This window comes from Lethenteron reissneri, chromosome 8, assembly GCF_015708825.2.
Source record: "Lethenteron reissneri isolate LAM-NWPU_2019-01 chromosome 8, ASM1570882v1, whole genome shotgun sequence".
NCBI lineage: Eukaryota > Metazoa > Chordata > Hyperoartia > Petromyzontiformes > Petromyzontidae > Lethenteron > Lethenteron reissneri.
Genome location: NC_083786.1, coordinates 1978369 through 2006352, shown reverse-complemented (window position 1 = coordinate 2006352; position 27984 = coordinate 1978369). Strand labels below are relative to the sequence as shown.

The 27984-nt window shown below is 48.4% G+C and overlaps 3 protein-coding genes across 3 annotated transcripts in view; 2 read left to right on the top strand and 1 right to left on the bottom strand.

The window, feature by feature from the left end:
• The window catches only part of LOC133359884 (signal-induced proliferation-associated 1-like protein 2), a 241125-nt gene that overhangs the window by 141052 nt on the left and 72089 nt on the right, over nt 1-27984 (bottom strand). The gene's annotated exons all lie outside the window — the stretch shown is intronic.
• Nucleotides 40-23151, top strand: LOC133359844 (delta(14)-sterol reductase LBR-like). Its single transcript, XM_061578399.1, has 11 exons — nt 40-98; nt 3645-3728; nt 8112-8308; nt 10755-10809; nt 11977-12171; nt 14452-14555; nt 15425-15544; nt 15785-15953; nt 17540-17620; nt 19261-19383; nt 22449-23151. Exons 2-11 carry the CDS (start codon nt 3677-3679, stop codon nt 22607-22609), a joined length of 1257 nt encoding a protein of 418 aa, XP_061434383.1. The 5' UTR covers nt 40-98; nt 3645-3676; the 3' UTR covers nt 22610-23151.
• Nucleotides 23694-27984, top strand: part of LOC133361694 (cyclin-dependent kinase-like 1) — a 25480-nt gene continuing 21189 nt past the window's right edge. The window contains exon 1 of the mRNA XM_061580692.1: nt 23694-23723. Coding sequence (XP_061436676.1) covers nt 23694-23723 — 30 coding nt within the window. The remainder of the gene's footprint in view (nt 23724-27984) is intronic.

Here is a 27984-nt window from a genome sequence, read left to right as displayed (position 1 = left end):
CAAACGGAATCGAATCGAATCGTGACATCGGTGTGGATCGTGGACGTTGAATCGCGGGTCAGGGACTCGCGAACTCGCTTGGTGTGGAACGGTGGCAGGTGCTGCAGAACTACAACATGTGTGTTGTGTGTTAGAACATGCGTGTTGCGTGTTAGAACATGCGTGTTGTGTGTTAGAACATGCGTGTTGTGTGTTGTATGTTAGAACATGTGTGTTGTGTGTTAGAACATGCGTGTTGTGTGTTAGAATATGCGTGTTGTATGTTAGTGTTAGAACATGTGTGTTGTGTGTTAGAACATGCGTGTTGTGTGTTAGAACATGCGCGTTGTGTGTTAGTGTTAGAACACGCGTGTTGTATGTTGTGTGTTAGTGTTAGAACACGCGTGTTGTGTGTTAGAACACGCGTGTTGTGTGTTAGTGTTAGAACATGCGTGTTAGTGTTAGAACATGCGTGTTGTGTGTTAGAACATGCGTGTTGTATGTTAGTGTTAGAACATGTGTGTTGTGTGTTAGAACATGCGTGTTGTGTGTTAGAACACGCGTGTTGTATGTTAGTGTTAGAACATGCGTGTTGTGTGTTGTGTGTTAGAACATGTGTGTTGTGTGTTAGAACATGCGTCTTGTGTATTAAAACATGCGTGTTGTGTGTTGTATGTTAGAACATGTGTGTTGTGTGTTAGAACATGCGTGTTGTGTGTTAGAACATGCGTGTTGTATGTTAGTGTTAGAACATGTGTGTTGTGTGTTAGAACATGCGTGTTGTGTGTTAGAACACGCGCGTTGTGTGTTAGTGTTAGAACACGCGTGTTGTATGTTGTGTGTTAGTGTTAGAACACGCGTGTTGTGTGTTAGAACACGCGTGTTGTGTGTTAGTGGTAGAACATGCGTGTTAGTGTTAGAACATGCGTGTTGTGTGTTAGAACATGCGTGTTGTATGTTAGTGTTAGAACATGTGTGTTGTGTGTTAGAACATGCGTGTTGTGTGTTAGAACACGCGTGTTGTATGTTAGTGTTAGAACATGCGTGTTGTGTGTTAGAATACACGTGTTAGTGTTAACACACGTGTTAGTGTTAGAACACGCGTGTTGTGTGTTAGCGTTAGAACATGCGTGTTGTGTGTTAGAACATGCGTGTTGTGTGTTAGAACATGCGTTTTGTATGTTAGTATTAGATCATGTGTGTTGTGTGTTAGAACATGCGTGTTGTGTGTTAGAACATGCGTGTTGTGTGTTAGAACACGCGTGTTGTATGTTAGTGTTAGAACATGCGTGTTGTGTGTTAGAACACATGTGTTAGTGTTAGAACACGCGTGTTGAGTGTTAGTGTTAGAACATGCGTGTTGTGTGTTAGTGTTAGAACATGTATGTTGAGTGTTAGAACATGCGTCTTGTGTGTTAGAACATGTGTATTAGCACCAGCGTGTGTTCGTGCGCGTGCGTTGGAGCATCTTCTCCGGTTGGAAACATTTAGGCTGGCCTGCCTACGATCCATCCTGGGTTTAACCAGGCTGGATTGTGTGAGGAGCTCACAAATCCTTGAAAGATCTGGGCAAAGTCCCATCAGTGAGCTCCTCCGGCAGGCAAGGCTGCGTTGGCTGGGTCATGTAGCCCGCATGCCCAGCCACCGCATGCCTAAACAGCTTTTGTTCGGCCGGATCGAGGGGGCTAAACGGGCTAGAGAAGAGATGGAGTGATGTGGTACAGGAGGACGTGGAGCTGAGTGGACTTGCCGATGACTGGTACCAGCGGTGTCAAGATCGGCTTCTGTGGAGGAAGAGGCTCGTGAAGGACGCTACTGGGCAGTTAGAGGCAGTCGCCCTCCAGCAACAACGGAGGGCGGAGGAGCGACGCTCACAACAACGAGCGGAGCGCCGGGTGGCTAAAGCACAGCAAGTTGGCATAGTAGGGGGCACAGGTGGTGCATCAGCCAGTCGTTTCAGTCAGTCGACCCGTGGCACCTGGGTCTGCTCCGTGACCTCCTGCCAGCGGGCGTTCGACACTTCACGTGGCCTCAACGTGCACCTAGCTTGGCACAAGCGTCGTGGTGACGTTACCGCCATTTAGTGGCGACTGGCGGTTGTTGTTGTGTTCGTACATGTGTGCGAGTGTGTGTTAGAGCTTGTGTTGCAGCGTGTGTTGCGGTTCGTGTGTTAGAGCCGAGTGTTGCAGTGTGTGTGCGTGTCATGGACTTCAGTTAGAGCTGTCTCTTCTGGCACGATGTCCGACGTTTCACCCAGCCCCAGGGCCCCGTGGGCTGTGACAGGAGGCGCGCGGACTGTGTTCGCGTCAGAGTGATCGCTGCGATAGCGACCTCAGAGCAAAGTCTAAGGTCAACCTCTGCAGACAGCCGCGTAAAGAGCAATCCATCTGCACTTGGTGTTCCTAGACAGAGCCTCATTCTGACAGCTGGGACTTTATGTACAATCTCACGTGGGCACTACACAGCAAGGGATCTATTTCATTAACCAGATGTCCACGTGCGCTTGTGTTGAGATCCAGCTGCGCCCGGGCCTTCTGCGCCGAACAGCAGGGTCGCTAGAAACCGCTGCGTAGGTGTTAGCGCTTGTGCTGTACGACGCTGCGTCGTTGTGTTTGCGTGGCTGTAGGCGCTGTTCGACGCTGCGTCGTTGTGTTTGCGTGGCTGTAGACGCTGTTTGACGCTGCGTCGTTGTGTTTGCGTGGCTGTACACCAGCCGCGTGTTCGTTCGGGGTCGCGACGTCTCGCTCCGTGTGCCTGGGAGCTTCTTGAACTGGAGTTGCAACCGACAATGCGAAACCACGTCGGGAGAACTGCCCAGCAGTGGCAGCGCTGCGGGGTTTTCCGTGCGCTCTCTCTCACGGTTTGAGGCCGCACCAGAGAGGGTGGCTGCACTGTTGTCACCCATGCTCTCTAGGCCTTAGCGCTGTTGGTACACCGCTATGGTTATTGCATCTTGCCCGGCTGCTTGATCTTGGGGCGTCACAGTGGTTAGGAGGTGTTATCTTCCTCGCCTGGTATGCCGGAGGATGGTGGGTTCGATCCCGACCCTGACGACGCGTACATACTTGGAGTTTGCGTGTTCTCTTTTGCCCGTGGTCGCGTGGGTCCTCCGGCTTTTCCCTCGACATTTAGAATTCACACGCGTTTAGAGTATTTGGCTGTGATACATTTCCACGTCGTAAGCCACTAAGTTGTGCTTCCATTTGTGGCCAAGTTGCTTCTCAAGAAGATCTAAATAGCTCAGTGGGCCTTGCCTAGTAAAAGATAAAAAAAATAGTTTAATTATTTACTTTTAAATTTCGATTTGAAGCTTTCGTGACTGCAGGGATTCATCTTCTTGGTTCTTTCGGTAAAGTCACGTAGAAGGGAAATAATAAAATAATAAACATAAAACATCAAATACAATTCTCACGACGTTTCGGCCACAGCTGTTGTGGCCGAAACGTCGTGAGAATTGTATTTTATTATGTTTTATTTTTATAATTGTATTGTTTCCCTTCTATGTGACTTTACCGAAAGATCCAAGAAAATTTACTTTTAGATCTGTAAACAATTGTTGGCTTTTGAAATCTGTCCGAGCGCACGGTTATCGGCCAAGAATCAAATTTTTTTTTAATTTGTAACGCGAGTATTGCTTGTTTCAATGTGCGTGTGTGTGCACACAGAAGTGAAAGACAGAGACCACCAGAGGGACACTATGGGACAGGGGAAGGCCGCGGTGAAGGAGCTGGAGTTTGGGGGCCCGCTAGGTAAGTGACAGCGCAGCTGTGTGGGGCATTATGGGTGAAAGGGCATGGAAGCCTCACTCTGTTTCCGTGTCTCCGCATATAAATACAACTCGCTTTTTAGTCCATCGGCCAATTGGATTTCCCGTCAAAAACGTTATCCATTAGATAGAAATGTTATCCGGTGGATAACATTTTGTTATCCATTTAGATAACGTTTTGGCTTTGACCTTCTGGGAATCATCGGCAGGGTTGGGCCCTGTCCAGAAAATGGTTGGGTGCGTACAAGGGACTAGGCAAGCTTGAAAGCGAGGTGCAAGCGCAGAATTTCTGGAAAGGAAAGAAAGCACGCCACGTGGAACCCCCCCCACACTGCCGATCTCCACGCAGGTCCGTCACAGAGACCCCCCTTATAGCCTTCGCACACTTTGGGGTGGCGCTTTTAACGAGCACCTATGAAGGGCGGCACGGGGGTGAGTCGCCACACACCGCACCAGATAATGATTTGAGGCCGAGTCGACCTAGGGGAGGGCCAGGACCGGTTCAGATAATCGCCACCACCGGTGTTAGCCGTGAACGGGGGGATCAAACTCGGCACGCCGGGTTCGTGGCACAGCGCTCAGCGCGCAGCGCTACACCGCCGCCCCCACAGTCACCACAGTCACCACAGTCACCACAGTCACCGCCGCCCCCACCGTCACCACAGTCACGCACACATCCCCACGCGCGGGACAGCAGCAGACGCACAAGCGCACCGCACAGGCAACCAAGTAGAGCCACGGTTTGCCGCAGGCAGGGTGGCCTACTGTAACCTCCCGCCCCCCGTCACGCTCTCCATGCACCCACCACGCCGTGGACTCCCCGCTTCAGGCCTGCCGCTCTCTCCCCAACTCGCCCGAGCTAGGCAACTCTCCCCCGCCGCTGCCGCCATCTCGACGCTGAGCGCTGTGGCTTGACCACCCCTGGAGTGCAGAGCCCTGCCCCCCGGCCCTCAACACCAAGCGTAGACAATGGGTGCCTCATGCCTATGTAACGGGTTCCGGAGACACTTGTAGAGGTAACTTCTTTATTAGAATCCAGCACCACTCCAGCACTCCAACTCTCCAACAGTCCAACACTCCAACTCTCCAACAGTCCAACACTCCAACTCTCCAACAGTCCTGATACTCTGTTACAGCCTAGGTACACAGCCTAGGTACACAGCCTAGATACTCTACTCTGGCTACGCTCTGGAACTCGCCCTCACAAGGTCGTAGAGTCGGGAGTTCCAGAGTCCCACCACTGGCTCTCACAGCATCCCAGGGTCCTCCGATGGCTGGTCTTGGGTCTTGGGTCTTGAGCTACGACTCGCCCTGATCGTCCAGGGAGCTCCCCTTTTATGCCTGGTCCAACGAGGGGTGGGGCCGTGTGCGCCACCAGACATCCCACAGAGCACACACAGCCCCCCCCCCTTTGGCGGCGCCAAGAGGCTTAAGCGCCTGGGAACCCAACGCCTGGCACCAATAGGCTTAAGCGTCTGGACCTGCCTGGGAACCCAGCGCCTGGTGCCAAGAGGCTTAAGCGCCTGGCCTACCCAGGGTCCCAGAGCCCCCAGCAGCCCCTCCCTTCTTATGTCACTACACCTAGACCCCCTGTCTAGACCCTATGTCTAGACCCCATGCCTAGACCCCATGTCTAGACCCGATGTCTAGACCCCATATCTAGACCCCCTGTCTAGACCCCCTGTCTAGACCCCATGTTTAGACCCCATGTCTAGACCCCATGCCTAGACCCCATGCCTAGACCCCATGCCTAGACCCCATGTCTAGACTCCATGTCTAGACCCCATGTCTAGACCCCCTGTCTAGACCCCATGCCTAGACCCCATGTCTAGACCCCATGTCTAGACCCCATGTCTAAACCCCATGTCTAGACCCCCTGTCTAGACCCCATGTCTAGACCCCATGTCTAGACGCCACGTCTAGACCCCATGTCTAGACCCCTGTCTAGACGCCATGTCTAGACCCCATGTCTAGACCCCTGTCTAGACCCCCTGTCTAGACCCCATGTCTAGACCCCATGTCTAGACCCGGCTAAGGGGATGGGCTGGTGGGGTTTGTGTGGCAGCGTTATGCCCCCGAACGAGTACAATTTAAAAAAAAAAAAATATTGTTCACAAATTTCCAGCAATGAACCACACTGTTACAAATGAAAATATTATCTTTCCGAAAAAAACACACGGCGTAAAATCTGGTAGCGCTACTGCTGGTGTTTGCTACTGAACAGCACCAGGATGTTTTGCTAGCTGACATGCGCATTGGAGGCAAAGATGCACGATAACTAAACTGGGAGTATCGTTACCTCTACATCTTTGTATTAATCACTGTCACCGTGAGACTCTCTTCCTCTAAACCCAATATACGGGGCAACTGAAATTATTCATATTGTTACGTAGCCTAACACATTATTGTTATACGGGGTTAAAACCATCCATAGCTATTTCAGTTAAAGTGAGTCGGGAGAATGGAGGGGGCCCACAGTCGGATCTTGAAACCGGTCGTTGAGAGATAAACCCAGTGCAAAGACAAAGATGTCCCGTATAGCCTGTGACAGACTGTAGGTGCAAGTGCTGTTAGCGAGCACCTATGAAGGCCGGCACGGCACACAAAGGGGGGTGGGTGATCAGCACCACGCCTGGCCGCCTTTGTCTCCCTAGTGGCGATGTTCACACACCGCACCAGTTACTCATTTGAGGCTGAGTAAACCTAGCGTAGGCCCAGAACAGGTTCAGATAATCGTCACCGGTGTTAGCCGTGAGCGGGAATCGAACCGGGTCCCCGGGTTCGGAGCGCAGCGCGCTAACTGCACGCACAGACACACACACACACAGACACACACTCTGAACTCAGCCACTTCGCTGTGTCATGCTGCACATTCAGAATTCGTTATTGCACTGCTTCCAGACACTTTAAGGAAATCACCACACGGGACCTACCACATTAGATATCCATTGTAAAATCCACGCGCCGCATTTACACTTGCTGGGTGGGTGATGGATATGGCGGTACCCCGGGGTTACCATCGATCCCTGGCTCTCGCACTATGTCCGTGATGCAGTCACTGTTAGTCTGTTGATGGTCAGCGACGCGGCAATCGACTCGTCTCGACGGGCTGTACACGATGCACCAACACGGTGCGTACCGCGAGCGTTCAGGGCCTCAGCGAAATCGTCCTCGCTGCATTTTGACATCGCTGAGTATGGCACTGATTTCGGATTGATTGGTACCCCAGTCGCTGAGTTAAGTACACCCCTGGGAAAAATAGTGTCCCAGAAATAAAACATTTAATTGCCTCGGCCATTTCGTATTATTTGGTACCCCAGGGTACTGCCATAAGGATCATATAACATATATGACATCGTTTTTTTGAGTGATTTATGAGATTATTTAACGATTTCATATCGCTGCCGCCCTTGACCTTTGCATTGTTATTTTGTCCAAATGGATGCATATCATTAATATTGGTTATCTTCTTTTTGGCCAGTACAGTATATACATGATGTGAACAAGACCAACAAGATAATGTTCAATGTTCCAGGTCCACTATAACCGGAATGAGATGGATTCGGTTTTACCGGTGGCAGGATGTACGTTGGTTTACTTGAGCGCTTTGAGCCGGCTTGCCAGGATTGGGCAAGGATCTGGCGCACAAATTGAGACATTTATGTTGATCCATGATATAGGTTTCTTTTGGGGTTAGATCGCGTAAATATAATTGTGTCGTTAAACCCGCCACCACCCGACACATCCATTTAGCGAGGTTTGTTACGTAAACAGAACGTGGCCAATTCGTCACTAGTACAGCACTAACCGGTGTGTTGGAGAGAAAATTTACAACATTGACAATCTGAGGACGACGTTTCACCAGTCATTACAACCAGCTTCATCAGGCGACAGCCAGAGTTGTGGAGAAATCCTCCTGTTTCGTTCCTTAAACAGAGGGATAGATGTGATGACGTCACTCCCACAACAACCAATTGCATACATTTAAGAAACGATGATTTAAAAAAGTGCAATTAAGAAAACGTTAAAGCTTAAAAACTCATCAACGATTCCCATGCTGTTTGGGCACACCATTCCAATATCGAACCGGGATATTGAATCCGAATTAGAATTTTTACACTGGAGCAATCCGACGAGCCTCAAAGCTTGTGTTCACAGATGTCCAGTCGGGGCACGCGGTCAGAGTGTTACATTTCAAACGCCGGTGGAACCGACTCACCTCTGAGACTGACAAAGCGCAGGAAACCCGAACACCGTGCAGAGCACGAACTCACGACGCCGCGCCCGGCCTTCAACCGGCCGTCAGCCGCCGCCGCCGTCGACGCCGCCGCATCATCCCGCGGCGCCGCCGCCCGTGTCCCCGCAGGCTCCGTGGCGCTGCTGGTGCTGCTGCCGTGCACCACCCTGTACCTCATCCTGCTGTGCGGGTCCCAGGACAGCGGCGTGCTGTCCGTGCCCGCGCTGCCCGGCGGCCTCGCCTGGCTGTGGGACGCGCAGGTGTTCGGCATCTGCGTGGCGTGGATGCTCTTCCAGGCGCTGCTCTACACGCTGCCCGTTGGACATGTGAGTGCCCGCCGGGGCGCACACACTCTCGCGCCGTTCGGGGGCAGAAACCGCGCGCCGTCTTTAGTTCCCCCCCCCCCCCCACCCCGTGGGTTATCAGCTTGCGTCGAGCGCCGCTGAAAGAGGAGCCGGAGCGAAACGTCGGAACGCCTCCCGTGGCGCGATCTGAAAACGTATCGGAGAGAGAGCGGCACGGCACAACCGCGATGGTCTTAGGCCGTGTGTTTTTACACGCTTTTATTTAACTCACTCCGTCTGTTGTCGTATCCTCAAAAAAGATATCTTGTAACTCAATTTTTACCCACTTCCCAATGTGCTATCGACTGCAAACTTGAAATAGCTATGTCATACTGATGACAAGACTATATTCTATCATAAAAAATCCAAAACATATATTTTTTTACATTTACACGCTTTTATTTAACTTACTCTGTGTGTTGTCGTATCCTAAAATCTTGTAACTCAATTTCAACCGTCTTCCCAATGTCGTATCGACTGCAAACTTGGTATAGCTATGTCATACTGATGACAATACTATATTCTATCATTGAAAATTAAAAATATATTTTTAAACTATTTTTTACGGCTCTAATTGTCGACGCTCAACTCACGTTGCCTGTAAATCACCACGTGGTCCCTGACGTCACGGCAAGCCTCGAGGAGCCACGCCGAGGGGCGGGGGATGTGGAAGGAGGGGAGGGGCGATGGGGGAAGGGGGCAGGGAGAGGGGCAGCTCGGACAGTACATTTCATTAAAGCATGTTTAAAAAGTAGTATTTTTTAATATTTTATTTTACTCTCTGTTTCCTTCCAGCAGCTAGCGCAGTACTCTTAAATCACATTGCTAGCACTGACCCTGCACTTCTCTCAGCTGCGTCAATTTTCTCCTTTCTGTGGAGAAACCAGTTTGTAAGGAATGCTGTTCTGCCCAACAACCCACAGGCACAATCGCGGCAGGGGAGCAATGGCTCTAGAAACACCGATGGTACCAAAGAATGGTGCCATGTACAAACTTTTAACCATGTTTCTTCCGTGCCTTTCAATTTTAAAAGGTTACGACTTCTGTTTTATATTTTTTAAGGCCGGTGCCTTGATCGGGGCATTGCCGTGCGCGTGTGTCGTGTGTTCAGCTTCCAAGCTGATTAAGTTGGGTTACAGACGGCATCTCTTCCTGTCGGAACCACTGCGACACACACTCTCTCGCCTGTACGGAAGAGCGTTACAAAGAAGATGGCATCGTTTCTGAGAACAAATTCATCTCGTGTGGTGTTTCTAGAAGTGTCATTTGAGTGATACACGTAACCTTGTTTATGATAATCAAATTCTGGGCAATTGCATGTAAATGTAACAAAAGTTAACCGTTATTTTGACAATCAAATTAAATACCAAAGCAATATGAGCAGTCCATTGCAACTGGTAAAATTGTAAAATCCCGGCGTTTCGTTTGTCCATCAGTCCATCAACTAAATTATGAGAGAGCCTTTCAGAAGGCCTGAATCAACAAGTTTGAGAAAGTGGAGCCCCCCCCCCCTAAATGTGGGGGTAAAAAGTTGATCCAACAGGTTTACAACAATTGTTGACCCACCCCTCCAAATAAAATGTATTTATTTTGTAGCATTGGAGTATCTACTACTTACTGACTCTATACACACCCTACATACAATAGGGTCAGTAGTATCTACTACCTACTAACTCCGTATACACCTACACACCCTACATACAATAGAGTCAGTAGTATCTACTACCTACTGACTCTACACCTACACACCCTACATACAATAGAGTCAGTAGTATCTACTACCTACTGACTCTACACCTACACACGCTACATACAATAGAGTCAGTAGTATCTACTACCTACTGACTCTATATACCTACACACCCTACATACAATAGAGTCAGTAGTATCTACTACCTACTGACTATACACACCTACACACCCTACATACAATAGAGTCAGTATCTACTACCTACTGACTCTATACACACCTACACACCCTACATACAATAGAGTCAGTAGTATCTACTACCTACTGACTCCATATACACCTACACACCCTACATACAATAGAGTCAGTAGTATCTACTACCTACTGACTCTATACACACCTACACACCCTACATACAATAGTCAGTAGTATCTACTACCTACTGACTATACACACCTACACACTCTACATACAATAGTCGTGTACGTAGTATCTACTGGCTCTATGGTGATACAAAGTTCACGACAGAGCTAAATAGAAGGAAGGGAAAAAGGCCACGATTGTGAATATCTCTGAGAAAGGACACGGCACGTGTGTTGATATATCTCCATTACAATGCAACCGCTTATGTAAGCCAGCCCTCGAGGCTAAAATGATTTCGTGGGTACATTCCTTGTGAGCAGAATGCGAGCACATTGCATGGCCAATGTTTTCATGTTCATTGTGCATCGTTCACAGGTTGCAGAAGGATTGCCTCTGAAGAATGGGAAGAAGCTTAAATATAAAATAAACGGTAAGTAATTGTATATTTTGCAGTACTCGTATAAAACTCATTGTGTTTCTAAAGTAAAACTCCTCTTAACGAGCACCCCTGTTGACGACTAATCACTTAACCACGGGTCTCCATGTAGCCCAATGTGTAATGTATAGTAGTGTATAATGTAGTGTATAATGTAGTGTAGTGTATATTGTAGTGTATAGTGGTGTAGTGTATATTAGTGTAGTGTATAATGTAGTGTATAGTGTAGTGTATAGTGTAGTGTACAGTGTAGTGCATAGTGTAGTGTATTGTAGTGTATAGTGTAGTGTATAATGTAGTGTATAGTAGTGTATAATGTAGTGTAGTGTATAGTAGTGTAGTGTATAGTGTAGTGTATAGCAGTGTAGTGTATAATGTAGTGTATAGTGTAGTGTATAGTGTAGTGTATAGTGTAGTGTATAGTAGTGTATAGTGTAGTGTATAGTGTAGTGTATAGTAGTGTATAGTGTAGTGTATAGTAGTGTATAGTGTAGTGTATAGTGTAGTGTATAGTGTAGTGTACAGTGTAGTGTGCAGTGTAGTGTATAGTAGTGTATAGTGTAGTGTATAGTAATATAGTGCCTCCATAGCGCTCAATGTGTTCCCTTACCGACCATTCCCTTGTTAAGGACGGGCTGTTGTAAATGAATGTATTGATTCACCATGTTTATTTTAATAGTATGTGTTTATAATGCTATTATTATCTTTATATAATAATATCCATTGTTAAAATTTTATAAGGTAAGTCTTTTGGGTGAAAAGGGTAACTTTCGATGCTATCATAATTAATTAAGCCGTTAACGTGTATTTCCTAAATTCGCTTAATGACCAAATGACTGAACGACGGTTTCGTGGAATCCAATTACCGTCGTCCAGAGGGGTTCTGCTGTATCTGTTTGCGCGTTGTATGGAGGCTAACGATCCACGCAGTGGCCATTATTTCGAGTAAACTCTCGTAAACTCTGGAGTAAACTAAAGAACAGCCAACTGTGTGAGCCATTTGCCTCAAGAAGGTTCGCCTACGCTATCATTTTCTGTGATAATGGAGTATAATCTTGAAAATGGCGAGGTCTTAGATTCCCGCTTTTACACCGCATCCAGCTTTGCATTCTTTTACTTGAGTGTGTCGGCATTCACGTATTTTGTGTCCTCTCTCATCAGCCTTTCAAGCCTTCATCATTACTCTGGCAACTCTTGGCCTGGCTGTGTATTACGGATTAGACCTTTCGTACATTCATGACCGGCTGCTGCAGTTTGCATTCTCGGCCATACTGATTTCGTTACTGCTCAGCGCTTACCTGTACGCCCGCTCATTGAATAAGCCCGAGTCAGAGCTGGCAACTGGTGGGAATTCAGGTAAGCATATAACTACACGATATGCACACAGCTATTCACGTACAAATGTAATACTAATTACCGTTTATTGAAACTAAACCAAACTTTTCTTCTTGATTTGAAGCTTTCGTGACTGCAGGAATCCATACTCTTTGGTTCTTTCGGTAAAGTCACGTAGATAGAAAATTTATAGATCACGACGTTTTGATCGCAACACAAGCAATCGTCAATTGCTTGTGTTGTGATCTATTGATAATTGTTTTTTTACCCTTCTACCTGGCAACAAAACTGACACCTTTTTTACAAGGAGTCATGTTTGCATTGACTACAATACCTGTGGTCGGAATGCAAAAAAAAGACACAACTCATAATATATGCACTGTCCTGAAATTGATTGGTCCACACCCGAGACAGCTTTTCTTAGAGCCCAGTCTCACATGGTGTTGGACCAGATGACGCCAAAAAGCGCACAACTCAAAGACAATGCACCATCAGAGTATGAGAGCTCGGGGTAAGCATTTTTCTACCTACGTGACTTTACCGAAAGAACCAAAGAGTATACAAACTTTTCTCATTTTACCAGGTAAGGCCCACTGAGCTATGTAGCTCTTTTTCAGAGTGACCTGGCCACAAATGATAGCTCAAAGAAGTGGCTTATCACGTAGAAATGTATTGCAGCCATATACTCTAAACGGACGTTGATTCTAAATGTGGAGGGAAAAACTTGAGGACCTGGAGAAAAATGTTCACGACCACGGAGAGAACACGCGAACTCCAAATATACAGGCATTGTCAGGGTCGGGTTCGAACCCACAACCTCTTGTATACCAGGCGAGGTCGTTAACATCTCACCACCGTGGTGCCTTTCATGATGAAATCTCAAGGCGCTTGACGTAAATCCAGTGACGATGGGACAGTAGGATAGGTAAGAAGTGACCGAGTTAAAAATAGGAAACGCTTTCTGAAAGAGGAATTAATTTAGGTGGAGCTTAAAGGCCCCAACGGAACCGGACTCCCCCCCGACTGCCCTCGGCAGAGATTCCCCCAATCCAGGTGACACGGACGAGAAGGCCCCAGTCCGCTCATGGTTTCAACTTCAGTCTGGGGGATGCAAAGGAGATCTCCGTTTTGCAAATCTCTGGAACTGGGCTGACCTCAGGGTGGCCCGGTCGCAGATACTTCTCACAAAGAGCCACGCGCTCAAAATGGTTTTCTGCAATCCCTCATGGCTGGCTCGGATTCTGGCTCGGGGTCATCCCCTGTCACCGCGAGTTTGAGTTCAGCCCCGCACAAGCCAGAAAGTGGGAAAGTGTCCGAGCTGGAGCAGGTGACATTCGTGAGGTTCACAAATTCCACAGCCTGTGTGCATATACAACTGAGCTCGGCACACCCTTCTTGGAATTAGCTCAGAGATAAGAACCATTTCATAAATAACTCGAGTGTTCCCCCAGGCTCTCTACATCATCCATTAGCAACGTATGCATGGCACAGCAATTCACAAATTATTGAATTGCATTGCTGATACTGGGCTGGCCATGAAAAAACAGAATAGGTTTTACCCTTTCTGGCAGTGAAACGGGTGTTAAGGTGTTCAAACACCAAATAGATTCCTTTTGCAAGGAATGAAGTCTGCATTACCAGAGAGGGTAAAACCTTTGCTTACTTTCATGCTTTGATACTGGAAAAAAAGGTCCCATGATAAACGAAGCTATGTATTGTTTTTATTTTACCAGGTAAGGCCCACTGAGCGATATTGCTTTTTTTCAGCAGCGACCTGGCCACAGATGATAGCTCAATGAAGTGGCTTATCACGTGGAAATGTATCGATGCCTAATACTCTAAACGCGCGACGTTGATTCTAAATGTGGAGGGAAAAACCGGAGGATCCGGAGAAAAATCCACAAGACCACAGGGAGAGAGACACGCCAACTCCAAATGTACAGCAGGCGTCAGAGTCGGGATCGAACGCACGACCTCCTGTATACCAGGCGAGGCAGTTAACATCTCACCACCGCGGCGCCCTAAATATGAATATTTACCTCTACCCCATCTCACACCCATGTATTCACAACCAATCAGAAAGACTAAACAAGATCGGGCCAGGCGTTCTCCTCGTCGCTTCACGCAGTTTGAAAGAACATTGTGAGCAAGTGTTGGAAGAGGGACAGAGACGATGTCTTTGTGTCGATCAGATTCTGCGCCAAACAAATATGACTGTACTGTGTTTACAAACGTCTCCATGTTTCTCAGCACGTGGCTTCGTCGACTAATGTGCACGACCTCACGTCGCCTCTTTTGCAGGATTTTTTATTTACGATTTTTTCATGGGTCACGAATTAAATCCACGAATCGGCAGTTTTGACTTCAAATATTTCTGTGAACTTCGCCCAGGACTGATAGGCTGGGTAAGTGTTTTCTTGTCTTAATCGCAGAGTTAAAACAGTGAGTTGCGTAAAATAATAACATGTTAAGTAAATATGTTGACTTGCTTTTTGTTTACTGTTGCTGATATATTCCTGATGTTTTGGCCAACATGCCTACTTCCTAAAGACACCTGTCCCTGTAAATGAGCTTCTGTATTTGGTGCTGCTGCAGAATTGTATGTATGTTGACATTAATTCGCACCATACGTAACCAACCGTGCTGATTGGACCTCCGGGGGAAGGACAACAAAACTAAACACAAAAATCAGTTCTAAAGCAATCAGTTTTAAACCTAGATGATGATTTGCAAGTGCATAGCTCCCAGTGACTTCCTAATATCGGATGGAAGAGCATTCCAGACTGGCCGCAGAAGCGCATCTGCAAGCGCGCATCTGAAGGCTTGTGTTGCCTCCGAAACGTCATGATTTTTATTTTATTTTACTTTTATTAATTTTAATTTTTACATATGTGACTTTACCGAAAACACCTAAGAATATAAAACTCAACACATTCTGTAATAACACCACAATGTCATAATCCATCTGCTGTGAACAAGGGCTATTGCCTGAAACGTTGCCTATACGTTATTTGAACTAGTCGTGGGCTTCCCCTAGCTCTACTCAGCTTCAAATGAGTACCTTGTATGGTGTGTAAACATCAGTACTGGGGAGACAAAGACGGTCAGCTGTGGTGTTGGCCACCAACGCCCTCTCATGTGCCATGCCGGTCTTCACAGGTGCTGCTCGCTAACAGCACGTGACCAACAGTCTGTTACAGGCTGAACGGGGTCATCTTCCTCGCTGTTGTTTATCTTTTTCTGTTTAAGCAGCCACCTTCTCTTCTGTTTGCAGATGGTCATTAACCTGGCCATGCTACACAAGGAAATTCAACAGGGCACTGGCCCTTCACTGCCACTCATACTCGTCATCATATTTCAGTTCATATACGTAGCGGATGCTTTATGGAATGAGGTGAGAATATTGAAATGTTGATTGCATTTTTTTTCTAGTACTCATTTTATTGACATTAACCTTGAGTCGGTTCCAGCCGGAATTCGAATTTGTGAACTTTGAGACGGCGAGTCTCGCACAAAGTTACCACCCAGCCGGATTAAAAACCTGCGCAATGTTTTATTCTTTATAATTTAGCCAAGGCAAGTGTCGTTGAATTGCGAGGGGTGCTTAACAACCGCGGGTGTCCGTGCCTCTCAGGAGTGCATCCTGACCACGATGGACATCGTGCACGATGGGTTTGGCTTCATGCTCGTGTGTGGAGATTTAGCCTGGGTGCCGTTCGTCTATAGCCTGCAGGCCAACTACCTCGTCAGCCACCCCCAGAGCATCAGCTACGCTTCGGCCGCTCTCATTTGTGTCGTGAAGGGTAAGTGTCGCCGTGGCTTTATTTGCAACCAGTTTGCCTCTCGGTTTGTTGCTGTTGTCAACAAGAACCAGGTGCTGCTGATAGAGTAGATATCTATTTTCATTATCCTGCTGCTCTGAGTGATTCTGGCTGTAGTCGTGAAGCTGCCGCACCCCCTAATGCTCCTGGCCCTGCCCACTACTACCACTGCTGCCCCCCCCTGCCCCACTTCCACAGCCCTCACCATCACTCACTCTGTGTGGGAAGGGGTGGGGGGGAGGGTGAAGAAAGGGGGGAGCCTAGAAAATAGAGGTGGGGTCAAAATAGGGAGTGGAGGGACCTAAAGGGGAAGGGGAGGGGTCCACAGAGTTTGAACTTCGCTGTTGATTTCTAGGTCACGGAAAGATGGCGTCGGTTATGTGCAGGATGCTTTAATGCCGCAGGTGCGGCCACAGGCGAACAAGTCCCCTCTGTTAAGAAGCACACCTTGTTAGCAATGTATACTGGGCACACAAAGAATACGATAATTTAATTGGAATATCCAGACAGAGATCATGGGTCGGCAACCCACGGCTCCGGAGTTGCATGCGGCTCTTTGAGGACCACTTCGTGGCTCCCGGCACCTGTAATTGCAAAGTACAAACAAAAAACCTCATTGTTTTTGATAAACGGTGAACGTCTAAAAGCCCAAAAATTATTTGTAATGACTTGTAATGGAGCATTACAAATCATTGCCCGTGTGCTGTTCTTCAAATTGTGATTATAAAATATGGTTTCACGTTATTAAGTACCATCTCGGAATTCACGTGCATTGCGCCTCTCGAAATGTTTTGTTGTTTTTTTACCGAATTCGAAGAAATTGCCTCTTCTTGTTGTTCTGGTTTCCGAGCCCTGAGACGGATGGAAGTGAAGGAGTGAGGCCCAGTCGCATTCCCTTGTCCGTGAAGTGTCATCTGTCCCGTTCATTATTCGCTTGTTTTTACAAGAAGCTCTAGAAGATGGAACATAACAGAAACACAAACTGCAGTTAGTGTTAGGAGTTGACACGGAGGTAGTGGAATACACTTAAGAGGACACAAACACCAGGCAAGTTGGAATTAATGACAATGGGAAAATTGCACAGGGGGGGGAAATAGTGTATTCAAATCAAAATTACATCCTGGGATGACACAGAAAATCAGGAACATCTCCAAAGTGGCCTTCGATACCACAAAGGAGAATAATACACTTTTATTACGTTAGTTTAACATTAAATGGAGTAGCAAGGAGAAGAAAAACGACATTTTAGATGTGACGTTATATATAAATAAGTTCCCCGTGTTACACACAAGAAAGTTCAAAGAAGAGTAATGGAGGTAAACACCTCTTTGCTCACAAGAATCAATCGGATAACTATCTTTGCGCCTGTTCGCCAGTCTAACACGATGCTTATAACCTTCTACCTTCTGTGTCAAGTAATTTGGTGTTCTTCTCCGTTCGAGACTCATTCACTACGCATTTCTTTACCCTTCTGTTCTAAACCGGAATGCAAACGCCGCGTTATACCAGCACACTGCCTGCCGCGCGTACGGCTGTGTCTCGTTGTCAACCTGCCGTGGTCGTTTCAGGTGTTGGCTACGTCATTTTCCGGGGAGCGAACTCGCAGAAAAATGCCTTCCGGAGGAACCCTAACGATCACGCCGTCTCACGTAAGCGGTTTTATCGGTCGGGCCTTTTCGCGAGTGCCCACTGGCGGTTCTTAGACTGTTGTTGGTAAACTAGCAAGTCAAATCAAGATTGTCTCCAGAGGAATTAGTTTTCTTTCTAGATTTGCACTTTTAAAGCTGGATTTGAAAGCTCATTTCTTGAGAACTGCTTTTTATGTTTAGTCTGTTGTTCTGCCCCGCACCTATCTAATAGTGCGGTTGTCTACGTACGTTACGAAAGAAGTTCAACATCCATACATGCTAATTCTGAAAGTTACAAATCAGCAACCGATTCCAGTAGATCCACGATACCCCGCTGATCTCGCCAAGGAGCGTAAATTATCAAGCGAACTTCGGTCATTCTCTCAGCGGCGGCTTGTGGCTGGCCATCGAACAAAGACGATGGTCACCGCATCGCCCGCTTTCAGATGCGCTCCTGCGGCCGTCTGGAATGCTCTTCCTTACGAAACGAGGAAGCCACTCGGAGCTATGTACTGTTAAATCATCATCGAGATTGAAAACGCATTTCTTTCAAACTGCTTATAGTGTTGCGTTTGTAGTCATTGCCCTGCACCTTTTGAGTAGCACGGTTGGCTACGTACGGTGCAAAAGAAGTTCAACATACCTAACATAAATGCAAGCTAATTCTGAAAGTAAAAAATCAGCAACCGATTCAAGTAGAATTTGAGCGGCGAAACGCACCGATTGGCACGCGCGAACGTACAGACCACATGGCGCGTATTGCCCTGATTGACCAGCGGCTGCCTAAGTCACCGCGTGGTGCACAAGTGGGTTCACTCTCCAACACACAGCCGGCTAGTGCTGTGCTAGTCACGAATTGGCACGTTCTGTTTACGTGACAAACCTTATTAATTGGCTGCGTCGGGTGGTGGCGGCGTTTTACAAAACATTTAAACTTACGCGATCTCACCCAAAAACCTTTATTATGGACAGGAAAGACAGGCCACAGTAGCAGTGCAGTTGTGGCCATGCCAACCCAAACCATGGACCACCTAGTTAATCATCTGTAGTCTGTGCTGCTTAAACGGAGGAGGAGGAGGAACAGCCAACCGCACGAACTCTCTCCTGAAGCCTGATCTAGTATAAGGATAAGACATCCTTGTCGGCCACAAATGCCCTTCGGCAGGGGCTCTCCAGAGCCTTTATTAGTTGGAGGTGTCCTTCACGACTGGACATCTGTGATGAAGAGCTTTATAGCTAATCGGATTCCTCCAGCAGAAGGAAAGAGTCTGGTAAAGAATCAGACGAGTAGTGGCAGGAACAAGGAAATTGCAGGGATGCACCTTGACAGTTTCAACAGCTGTCACATAATAGAGACTGGTGCATCAGCCTTCGGAATGTGGAATTTCCACTGCGAGCTCGGGGGGGAGGGGGGCAGCAGAGGTCGCAAACGGGTTTTGACTCCTTACCCGGCCGCACCAGGGTCGCAAATGGCTACCCGTACCCGACCGGGTACAGGTAGCCGGGTATCGGGTAGGGTACGGGTATCGGGTACCCGATTGCGACCTCTGGGGGGCAGTCAGTATTGATGTGCACCGCCGTGTTGCTGGTTTGAGCGCGGGGGTCGTGGCAACGCGACCGTTTCACCCCCCACCTCACCTCTGTTCGCTTCTGCGCTTCAGACCTGAAGAGCATCCCCACGGCAAGTGGCAAGCGGCTGCTCGTGTCGGGCTGGTGGGGCCTCGTCAGGCACCCCAACTACCTGGGAGACCTCGTCATGGCCCTGTCCTGGTCGCTACCATGCGGTCAGTAGCTTCGCTCTCCGCTTACACTGCTGCTGTTTCATGGACCGTTCTCCCCCAGCGCGGCTTGGCATGACACGCGAATGGGATAGTAACGCGACGATGAGTCTAATTGGGGAGCGCATTATTTTTTCACAACGCGGACGCGAATTGGATCCGCAACGCGATCGAGTGGATGGGGAACTAAGTCTAGAGAGTATGAAAGCTGCTGGATGCTGAACGCGGTGTTCTTCAGGAGCGCAGCTGCTCCTGCCGTATTATGGGAGAGCGGACGGTAATTTACCCCCACTATTACGTACAGCGTCGCTACCACTCGCCGCGCTTACTTACACGGCCCAGCGGCACAGCGCCGTAGAGGCTCGCGGTTGGAATCCAGCGGCCGCCCTGGGTACTACTACTGCTGCGGTGCGTAACAACCGTAATCGTGCCACCGTGTGCCGTGCGCCGTCTGTTTCGCAGTGAATGTTGCGAGTTCCCCCCAGGCGCCCCCCTCCCCCTCCGGAAACTTGTCAAAATTAGGAAGGTGCGTTCTGAAAATGGGCAGACGTACAAGACGTTTTGTTATCAATTGTGATTTTGTTTGTTATTATTATTGAATGCTTTTACACGTGACTGTCGTACAATTAGAGCACCAGGTATGCATGAAAGATAAACGCGTGTGTTTGTCATTGTTACGTGAGCGAACGTCAGCCCACGTAGCCACAGAGCCACGTGACAGCCTCCTCTTGCTCCAGCACGTGCACACACCTGTCAACCCACACGGTTTAGCCGTATTTGTGAACAGGGCAATTGAGTTTTCAGGTCCATATGGCGTACAGCCGTTTCAATGCGGGCAACATTAGTTTTGTCTATTTGTTTGTGTTTCTCCCTTGTGATGGGACTTTGTGGGATGGACGTTGAGATTTTTTAGGGGCACGGGGTGACCAATACGGTCTACCCCAACATACAAACATCACTGTTGGGCATGAGGCCAGCAGGTATCTCTATATATCGGGACACGCGACTCAAAATCTTCTGAATAAACTGCCAAGAAAACCATTCTGTGCAGCTGGGAGTCGCATGAAGCCCTATCGGTAACACACGGGCCAGCTCCTCATATCAACTCCTGCTTCCTCCTTGGAACACCTCGGATAGAAATGGTAAAGAATGGGATTTCTGCAACATTTGGAGCCCCTTTCTGAGATAATTTCGCACCTCCGATAAGCACGGTTGGCTACGTACGGTGCGAAAGAAGTTCAACATACGTACATACGGAGAGATGAGCATGGCGATTAACGTCGGTTAACAAATTACTCCTGCCGAGTACACGTCGAGTACCCGGCCGGGTACGGGTACGGGTAGCCGTTTGCGACCCTGGTGCGGCCGGGTACGGGTACGGGTAGGCCGTGAGTCATTTCGGGTAGGGTACGGGTACGGGTAGGGAACGGCTACCCGTACCCGGCCGGGTACAGGTACGGGTACCCATTTGCGACCCTGGTGCGGCCGGGTACGGGTACGGGTAAGGAATCAAAACCCGTTTGCGACCTCTGCTCAGGCGGCGCTTCTCAACCCTTGGTGTGTTGAGCTTCTTGTAGCACGTGCCCGTCCATTGCCCCAGATTGCCCTTTGTCCTCCGCAGGCTCCTGGGGATGTTGTGGACCCACGTAACAAAGTGAGAAGCGCCTGTGACAAGATCGCAGATCCCTGGCGGATCGAGCTGGGCCTGGATAGTCGGGTGCCACTAGTGGGGTGGGGCACGTGCCCCCCCCCCCCCCCCCCAATGATCCGATCGAAATCCATAATTTTGATCGGATCATTGGGGTTTATTGTAATAAATCGGAATTTTGTGACCCCCACTGCCACTGTGTAGCATGTTATTATGTACCAGGGACTCTATGAGATGATAGGGCAATAGTCCATAATTGGCAATAAGTAACGGCAAAGCAGTTATAAGTGACTCACAGAATTGTGCGCAGTTGCGTATACAGCACACGACTTCCCTGAAGGCATCAACACCTTCAGTTATTTTTTAGATCACGTAAATATAAATGTGTCGTTAAACCCGCCACCACCACCACCCGACATAGCCAATTAGTAAGGTTCGTCACGTAAACACAACGTGCCGATTCGTTACGAGTACAGCACTAACCGGTTGTGTGCTGGAGAGTAAACCCACCACAACATTCACAATTCGAGTACCGTCATGTTTCGCCGGTAATTACAACAACGGCCTGATGAGGCTCCATTCAGGATGATATTGGCTCACGAAAGGCCGACGTGTTACTCTTTGGTTCTTTCGGTAAAGTCACGTATAAAGAGAAAATAATAAATTAAATAATGGCATACAACGTTTCGATTGCAACACAAGCAATCATCATCAGGTATAAATGAAATAGAAAACAAACCTAGTAAACTTAGAAATATAATGTAATACAACACAGAGAGTCGGCTAACACAACAGTCAACACCCTACCTGGTTGATTACGTTCTTCCAGAGATTGCTAAATTTGAGAGAGACATATAAGCAGAGAGAGATATCACAGAGATACATAGAGAGAGACACATACATAGGCACACAGAGAAACCACGCTTCTGTGTCGAGGCCTTAAATATAGAGAGAGAGGGGGCGGAGAGAGAGGCGGGGGGTAGAGAAATTAGCATGTCAATGAGTGGCACTGAGCCTGCGCAAAAACGACAAAACGACAAAAATGAGGGGAGACAGAGAGAGAGAGAGACACACTAAATTAAATAACCTAGCAAAATTTCGAAATGCAATGCAACACGGAGAGTCGGTCAACACACAATAACGCCTAGCCTGGTTGATTACGTTTTTCCATAGATTGCTAAGTTAGAAGTTAAGTGTGTTAAACACCTGTGGATGTCTATAACCGCCAATGGGACAAATGGGAAAGGCGACGTCCATGTGAATTGGCATGTTCTGTTTAAGTGACAAACCCTACTAGTGGTGGCAGCGGGTTCAATTACACATTTTTATTTACACGATCTAACCCAAAAAAAACTATTATGGATTAAGTGCATCGCTCTGTGGAACGGCATCCGTAACCCATTTGTGTTTTCTTCTCGTACAGGTTTTTCTCACATCCTGCCCTACTTCTACGTACTCTACTTCCTGGGTCTGCTGGTCCACCGCGAGGCTCGGGATGCCAACCAGTGTGGCAAGAAGTACGGAGCTGCGTGGGAAGATTATTGCAACCGCGTGAAATATCGCATCTTCCCATTCATTTATTGACGACTCGTTTGTGTGGTCTCTCAGTAACGTCCGTGGAATCGCACGTGTTGTAATAAATTCTACCTGATTGGTTTTTACGAGAAAATGTGTATGGTAACTTTAGCCTGTGCGACAGGGCCTCGGTTTTGTTTGTTAATGTCCAAATCGGGTTTATTTTTTGTCCCGGAAACAATAGCAGTGGATGCTTACAGCTTACACACACATGGTACCTTTGCTACTGCGAGGCTTTACATGACCTCCTTCATTTGAGGAGTTTCAGTCTCCCGTCTTAACGCTCGTCACAAATCTTGAAAGGTGAAGACTACTGAATGAAGGAATCTACTCGTCGCTTGCTGCGAAACCTAAGCAGCGTTGTATTAGGCAGTTCGTCAGGCTGCTTACTGATGTTTTAGTAAATTCACAACTTACTTGCTTCTGCTCTTGAGCATTAATTTATTCCTTTTGGAGAACACTACTTTTCTGCTGGCCGAGGTTTCTCGGCGATGTTACTGTTTTTGTAGTTCCTCCCTGTTCAACTTTTGAATAAACCAAATTTTCAATCACTCACTTGCCACAGGACATAAAAAAAAATAGTTCCTTAAGGGAAGAGAAAAATAATAATACATTTGTTGAGCATTCTAAGAAAGATATTTACAAAAAAAAATTACTGGGAGGAGATTGGAATACGTGGAGGATCTTTGGGTTTGATTGCAGATTTTTAAACACGTACGATTCATAAATATAAATTGGGTTTGATTGCATAAGTATACAGCCAAATGGTGTGGTATATCCTCCACCTGACACAGCCAAACAAGTGTATATCACGTGAACACCACGTGCCAACTGATGTTGATTTCGGCAAACCGGTACATCCGAAAAACAGTCCACGCCAAAGCTGATCATCAGATTTGATGTTTCGCTATAAAATACACGCACAGCGCATTACAGCTCCGTTTGAGGAGAAGGGCCTATGGGAGTCTACGGCGTGCCATGGCATTCTGGGTAAATAGGAGAAGCACAGCTGGTGGCGGCTTGCGTGGTGAGTCTCAGACTTGCGAGCGTTGAATGTGTGGACGTGTCCTCGGCAGGAGTATTTTTTTCACCGATGTTCATCGCCACGCTCATCGCTCACTACGTACGCTTGTTGAACTTCTTTCGCATCGTACATAGCCAACCGTGCTAATCAGAGCTGCGGGGAAGGACAGCAAACACAAAAAGCACCTCTAATGATATTAGCTTTCAATCTAGATTTAAAAGCGCCTAGCTCCGGTGACTTCCTAATACTGGAAGAGCGTTCCAGACGGCCACAGAAGTGCATCTGGAAGCGCGCGATGGGGTGGCCACAATCTTTGTTCGATGGCCAGCCACAAGCCGCTGCTGCTGAGAGGATGAGCGGAGTTCGCGTGGTGATGGTTTATGCTCCTTGACGAGATCGGCAAGTTATTGTGGCTTATTTGTGGCAAGCACTTTGTGTGTAACGGGTGCTACTGGGTAGCATCAACTTAACGGTCAATGGCAGTGACGTTCACAACCGCCACGTGTGCGTTTCTCGAGCCCAGTGGCTCTCAAACTTTGGCCGATGCAAACATTTCCACGGACCACCACCCAGAACCCCCCCATCCCCCTGGTGACTAAACGTATTCACTTCTCTCTCTCTAAATACTGCACAAGTAATGCGAGATGATTCATGATACCGGAACTTTTTTTTTTATGGGTGGGGTGGGGGGCATTTAGAGCGTAGGAATAGGGGTAGTTGAATCAGGGTAGTTTATCTAACTTAATTTTTTAAAATTAAATATAAGTGAAATATTAATGTCCGAAACAAAAGGTTTGAGCATTGTCATTATTTCCGGATCAAGCTGCGTTTGTAGCACACCTGGAGGACCGGCGCGGACCGCTTGGTGGTACCGGGGACCCACAGTGACACCCACAGTGAGACCCACCTGAAACCTATAGAGAGACCCACAGTGAGACCCACAGAGAGACCCACAGTGAGACCCACATTGAAACCCACCCTGAGACCCACAGTGAGACCCACAGTGAGACCCAACCTGAGACCCACAGTGAGACCCACAGTGAGACCCACTGTGAGACCCACCCTGAGACGCACCCTGAGACCCACAGTGAGACTCATAGTGAGACCCACCCTGAGACCCACAGTGAGACCCACAGTGAGACCCACTGTGAGACCCACCCTGAGACGTACGCTGAGACCCACAGTGAGACTCATAGTGAGACCCACAGTGAGACCCACAGAGAGACCCACCGTGAGACCCACAGTGAGACCCACAGTGAGACCCACAGTGAGACCCACAGTGAGACCCACAGAGAGACAGTGAGACCCACCCTGAGACTCACAGTGAGACCCACCCTGAGACCCACAGAGAGACTCACAGTGAGACCCACAGTGAGACCCACCCTGAGACCCACAGAGAGACTCACAGTGAGACCCACCCTGAGACTCACAGTGAGACTCACAGTGAGACCCACCCTGAGACCCACAGTGAGACTCACAGAGAGACTCACAGTGAGACCCACCCTGAGACCCACAGTGAGACCCACCCTGAGACTCACAGTGAGACCCACCCTGAGACTCACAGTGAGACTCACAGTGAGACCCACCCTGAGACTCAGTGAGACCCACAGTGAGACTCACAGAGAAACCCACAGTGAGACCCACCCTGAGACCCACAGTGAGACTCACATTGAGACCCACAGAGAGACCCACAGTGAGACTCACAGAGAGACTCACAGTGAGACCCACAGTGAGACCCACTCTGAGACTCACAGTGAGACTCACATTGAGACCCACAGAGAGACCCACAGTGAGACTCACAGAGAGTCCCACCGTGAGACCCACAGTGAGACTCACAGAGAGACCCACCCTGAGACCCACCTTGAGACTCACAGTGAGACCCACAGTGAGACCCACAGAGATACCCACAGTGAGACCCACAGAGACCCACAGTGAGACCCACAGTGAGACTCACAGAGAGACCCACAGTGAGACCCACCCTGAGACCCACCTTGAGACTCACAGTGAGACCCACAGTGAGACCCACAGTGAGACTCACAGAGAGACCCACCCTGAGACCCACCTTGAGACTCACAGTGAGACCCACAGTGAGACCCACAGAGATACCCACAGTGAGACCCGCCCTGAGACCCACAGTGAGACCCACAGAGAGACCCACAGAGATACCCACAGTGAGACCCGCCCTGAGACTCACAGTGAGACTCACAGAGAGACTCACAGTGAGACCCACAGAGAGACCCACCCTGAGACTCACAGTGAGACTCACAGAGAGACTCACAGTGAGACTCACAGTGAGACCCACAGAGAGACCCACCCTGAGACTCACAGTGAGACTCACAGAGAGACTCACAGTGAGACCCACAGAGAGACCCACCCTGAGACCCACTGTGAGACCCACAGAGAGACCCACCCTGAGACTCACAGTGAGACTCACAGAGAGACTCACAGTGAGACCCACAGTGAGACCCACCCTGAGACTCACAGTGAGACTCACAGTGAGACTCACAGAGAGACTCACAGTGAGACCCACAGTGAGACCCACAGAGAGACCCACCCTGAGACCCGCCGCTCTAATCCCCCGTAGGCCTCCATCCACCCCCTGCTGGGGATTCGACCATTCGTCACATTTTAGGGCAATGATTGAGTATTACAAAACAATGATTGAGTATTACAAAACAATGATTGAGTATTACAAAACAATGATTGAGTATTACAAAACAATGATTGAGTATTACAAAACAATGATTGAGTATTACAAAACAATGATTGAGTATTACAAAACAATGATTGAGTATTACAAAACAATGATTGAGTATTACAAAACAATGATTGAGTATTACAAAACAAATCTACTCTTCATTTTGTTTTGAGGAGCTCGTTTGCATTTGTACGTCATCGTTTGTAAAGTTGGCTCTGCCCCCGTCATCGTAAGCATATAATTTACGTAACGTTAACATACATACGAAAACAACTGTTACACGCGCATTTAAAAAATAATATGGTTCATCCTTTTTGGCGTAGGCCAGTCAGTTTCCAGGACAATGCATACATTGTAATCAGAGCACAAAGCACGTGTGGTTAATGCAGACGTGATGCCTTGCAACAACACGTGTATTTGTTGGTTGAAGATCTGAACACCTCCTGTGCGCTTGCCGGAAAGGGCGAATCCTATAGATGTGAAATACCGGTGAGGACGCTTGACGCCGAGGTTGAGGCACACGTATGTTTATTTACAATATGACAGTGGGCATATACACACTCGAGGGGGTATCGGCCCCCTCACCCGTATAACTCGGGATACACCCCTAGCTAACTCTGTCCTAGCCCCGAATCCTCCACTAATGGGCTAGGGGAGGCTAACTGGCCCGACACTGGTAAGTCGGGCCCGGTACCCGGAGTTCCAGACCAGCTCTTACAAGAGCACCGGCTCTGGCTTTCGGGACCACGCCGCTGGCTCAATCCTGTCCGGCCCTGAAAAGGACATCGAACCAGGGGAGTCCAGGGCTCTATCTAAGACGTCTTCAATCTTCTTCCCTTAGCTTAAACATAACTGCCTTGAGCCCTTTGAACATCCCCTTTTATACCCAACCCCTCCCTGAGGGGTGGGGCCCCGGGGGATCATAACGTTCGAACCAGCCCCCCCCAGGGTGTCTGGCTCGGACGTCGTAGAGGGCACTTGCTCGTGCACTTACGTAGCCCCGCCCACTGTGTTTGTTTTCCATAGGCTGCCATGCATAACGGACCCTCTCTTTAACACCCCTACATCACCCCCCCCCCCCCCCCCCCCCCGCATAGCTTGCAGCCGTCCCGGCTGCCAACATACAAAAATGACAATAAAAGTGCATTTACACCTTGACCGCGCGTCTGCCTCACTATTTTTCAACAATAACAAGAACAGCAACAAGAACACAACAAAATGCAACAACAAGAAGAGAAAACAACCCGACGCACCCCCCCTTGAATAAATACGAATTCTGTAAAAAAAAACAACCTATATACAATTTGCAGGGAACCCACCATACACACAACACCAGGTGAACCCAACGTATGTACATTTCAATCGGCAGGGAACACACCACCCACACAACACACAATGAACCCAACATATGTACATTCACTGGGCAGGGAACACACCACCCACACAACACACGATGAACACAACCTATGTACACATCTTCCGGCCTCATAACAGTCTGCGCATTTTTTGCGCGCGTCCTTGCAGCGGGCCCCTCACACGGGGTAACCCCGGGTGGCGGACCGTCAGGTGGCAATTGTCCGTCCCGGAGTGAGACCTCATCCGATGCCGCGCGACCGTCGGTATCCCCAGGAGGGGTGGTCGGGCGTGAGCCCGTCAGTCCTG

Coding starts and splice junctions, on each gene's coding strand:
- LOC133359844 (XM_061578399.1), top strand. CDS start 3,677: ATGGGACAGGGGAAGGCCGCGGTGAAGGAGCTGGAGTTTGGGGGCCCG. Junction 3,729..8,111: donor GGAGTTTGGGGGCCCGCTAG/GTAAGTGACAGC, acceptor GTGTCCCCGCAG/GCTCCGTGGCGCTGCTGGTG. Junction 15,954..17,539: donor TCTCATTTGTGTCGTGAAGG/GTAAGTGTCGCC, acceptor TGGTCGTTTCAG/GTGTTGGCTACGTCATTTTC.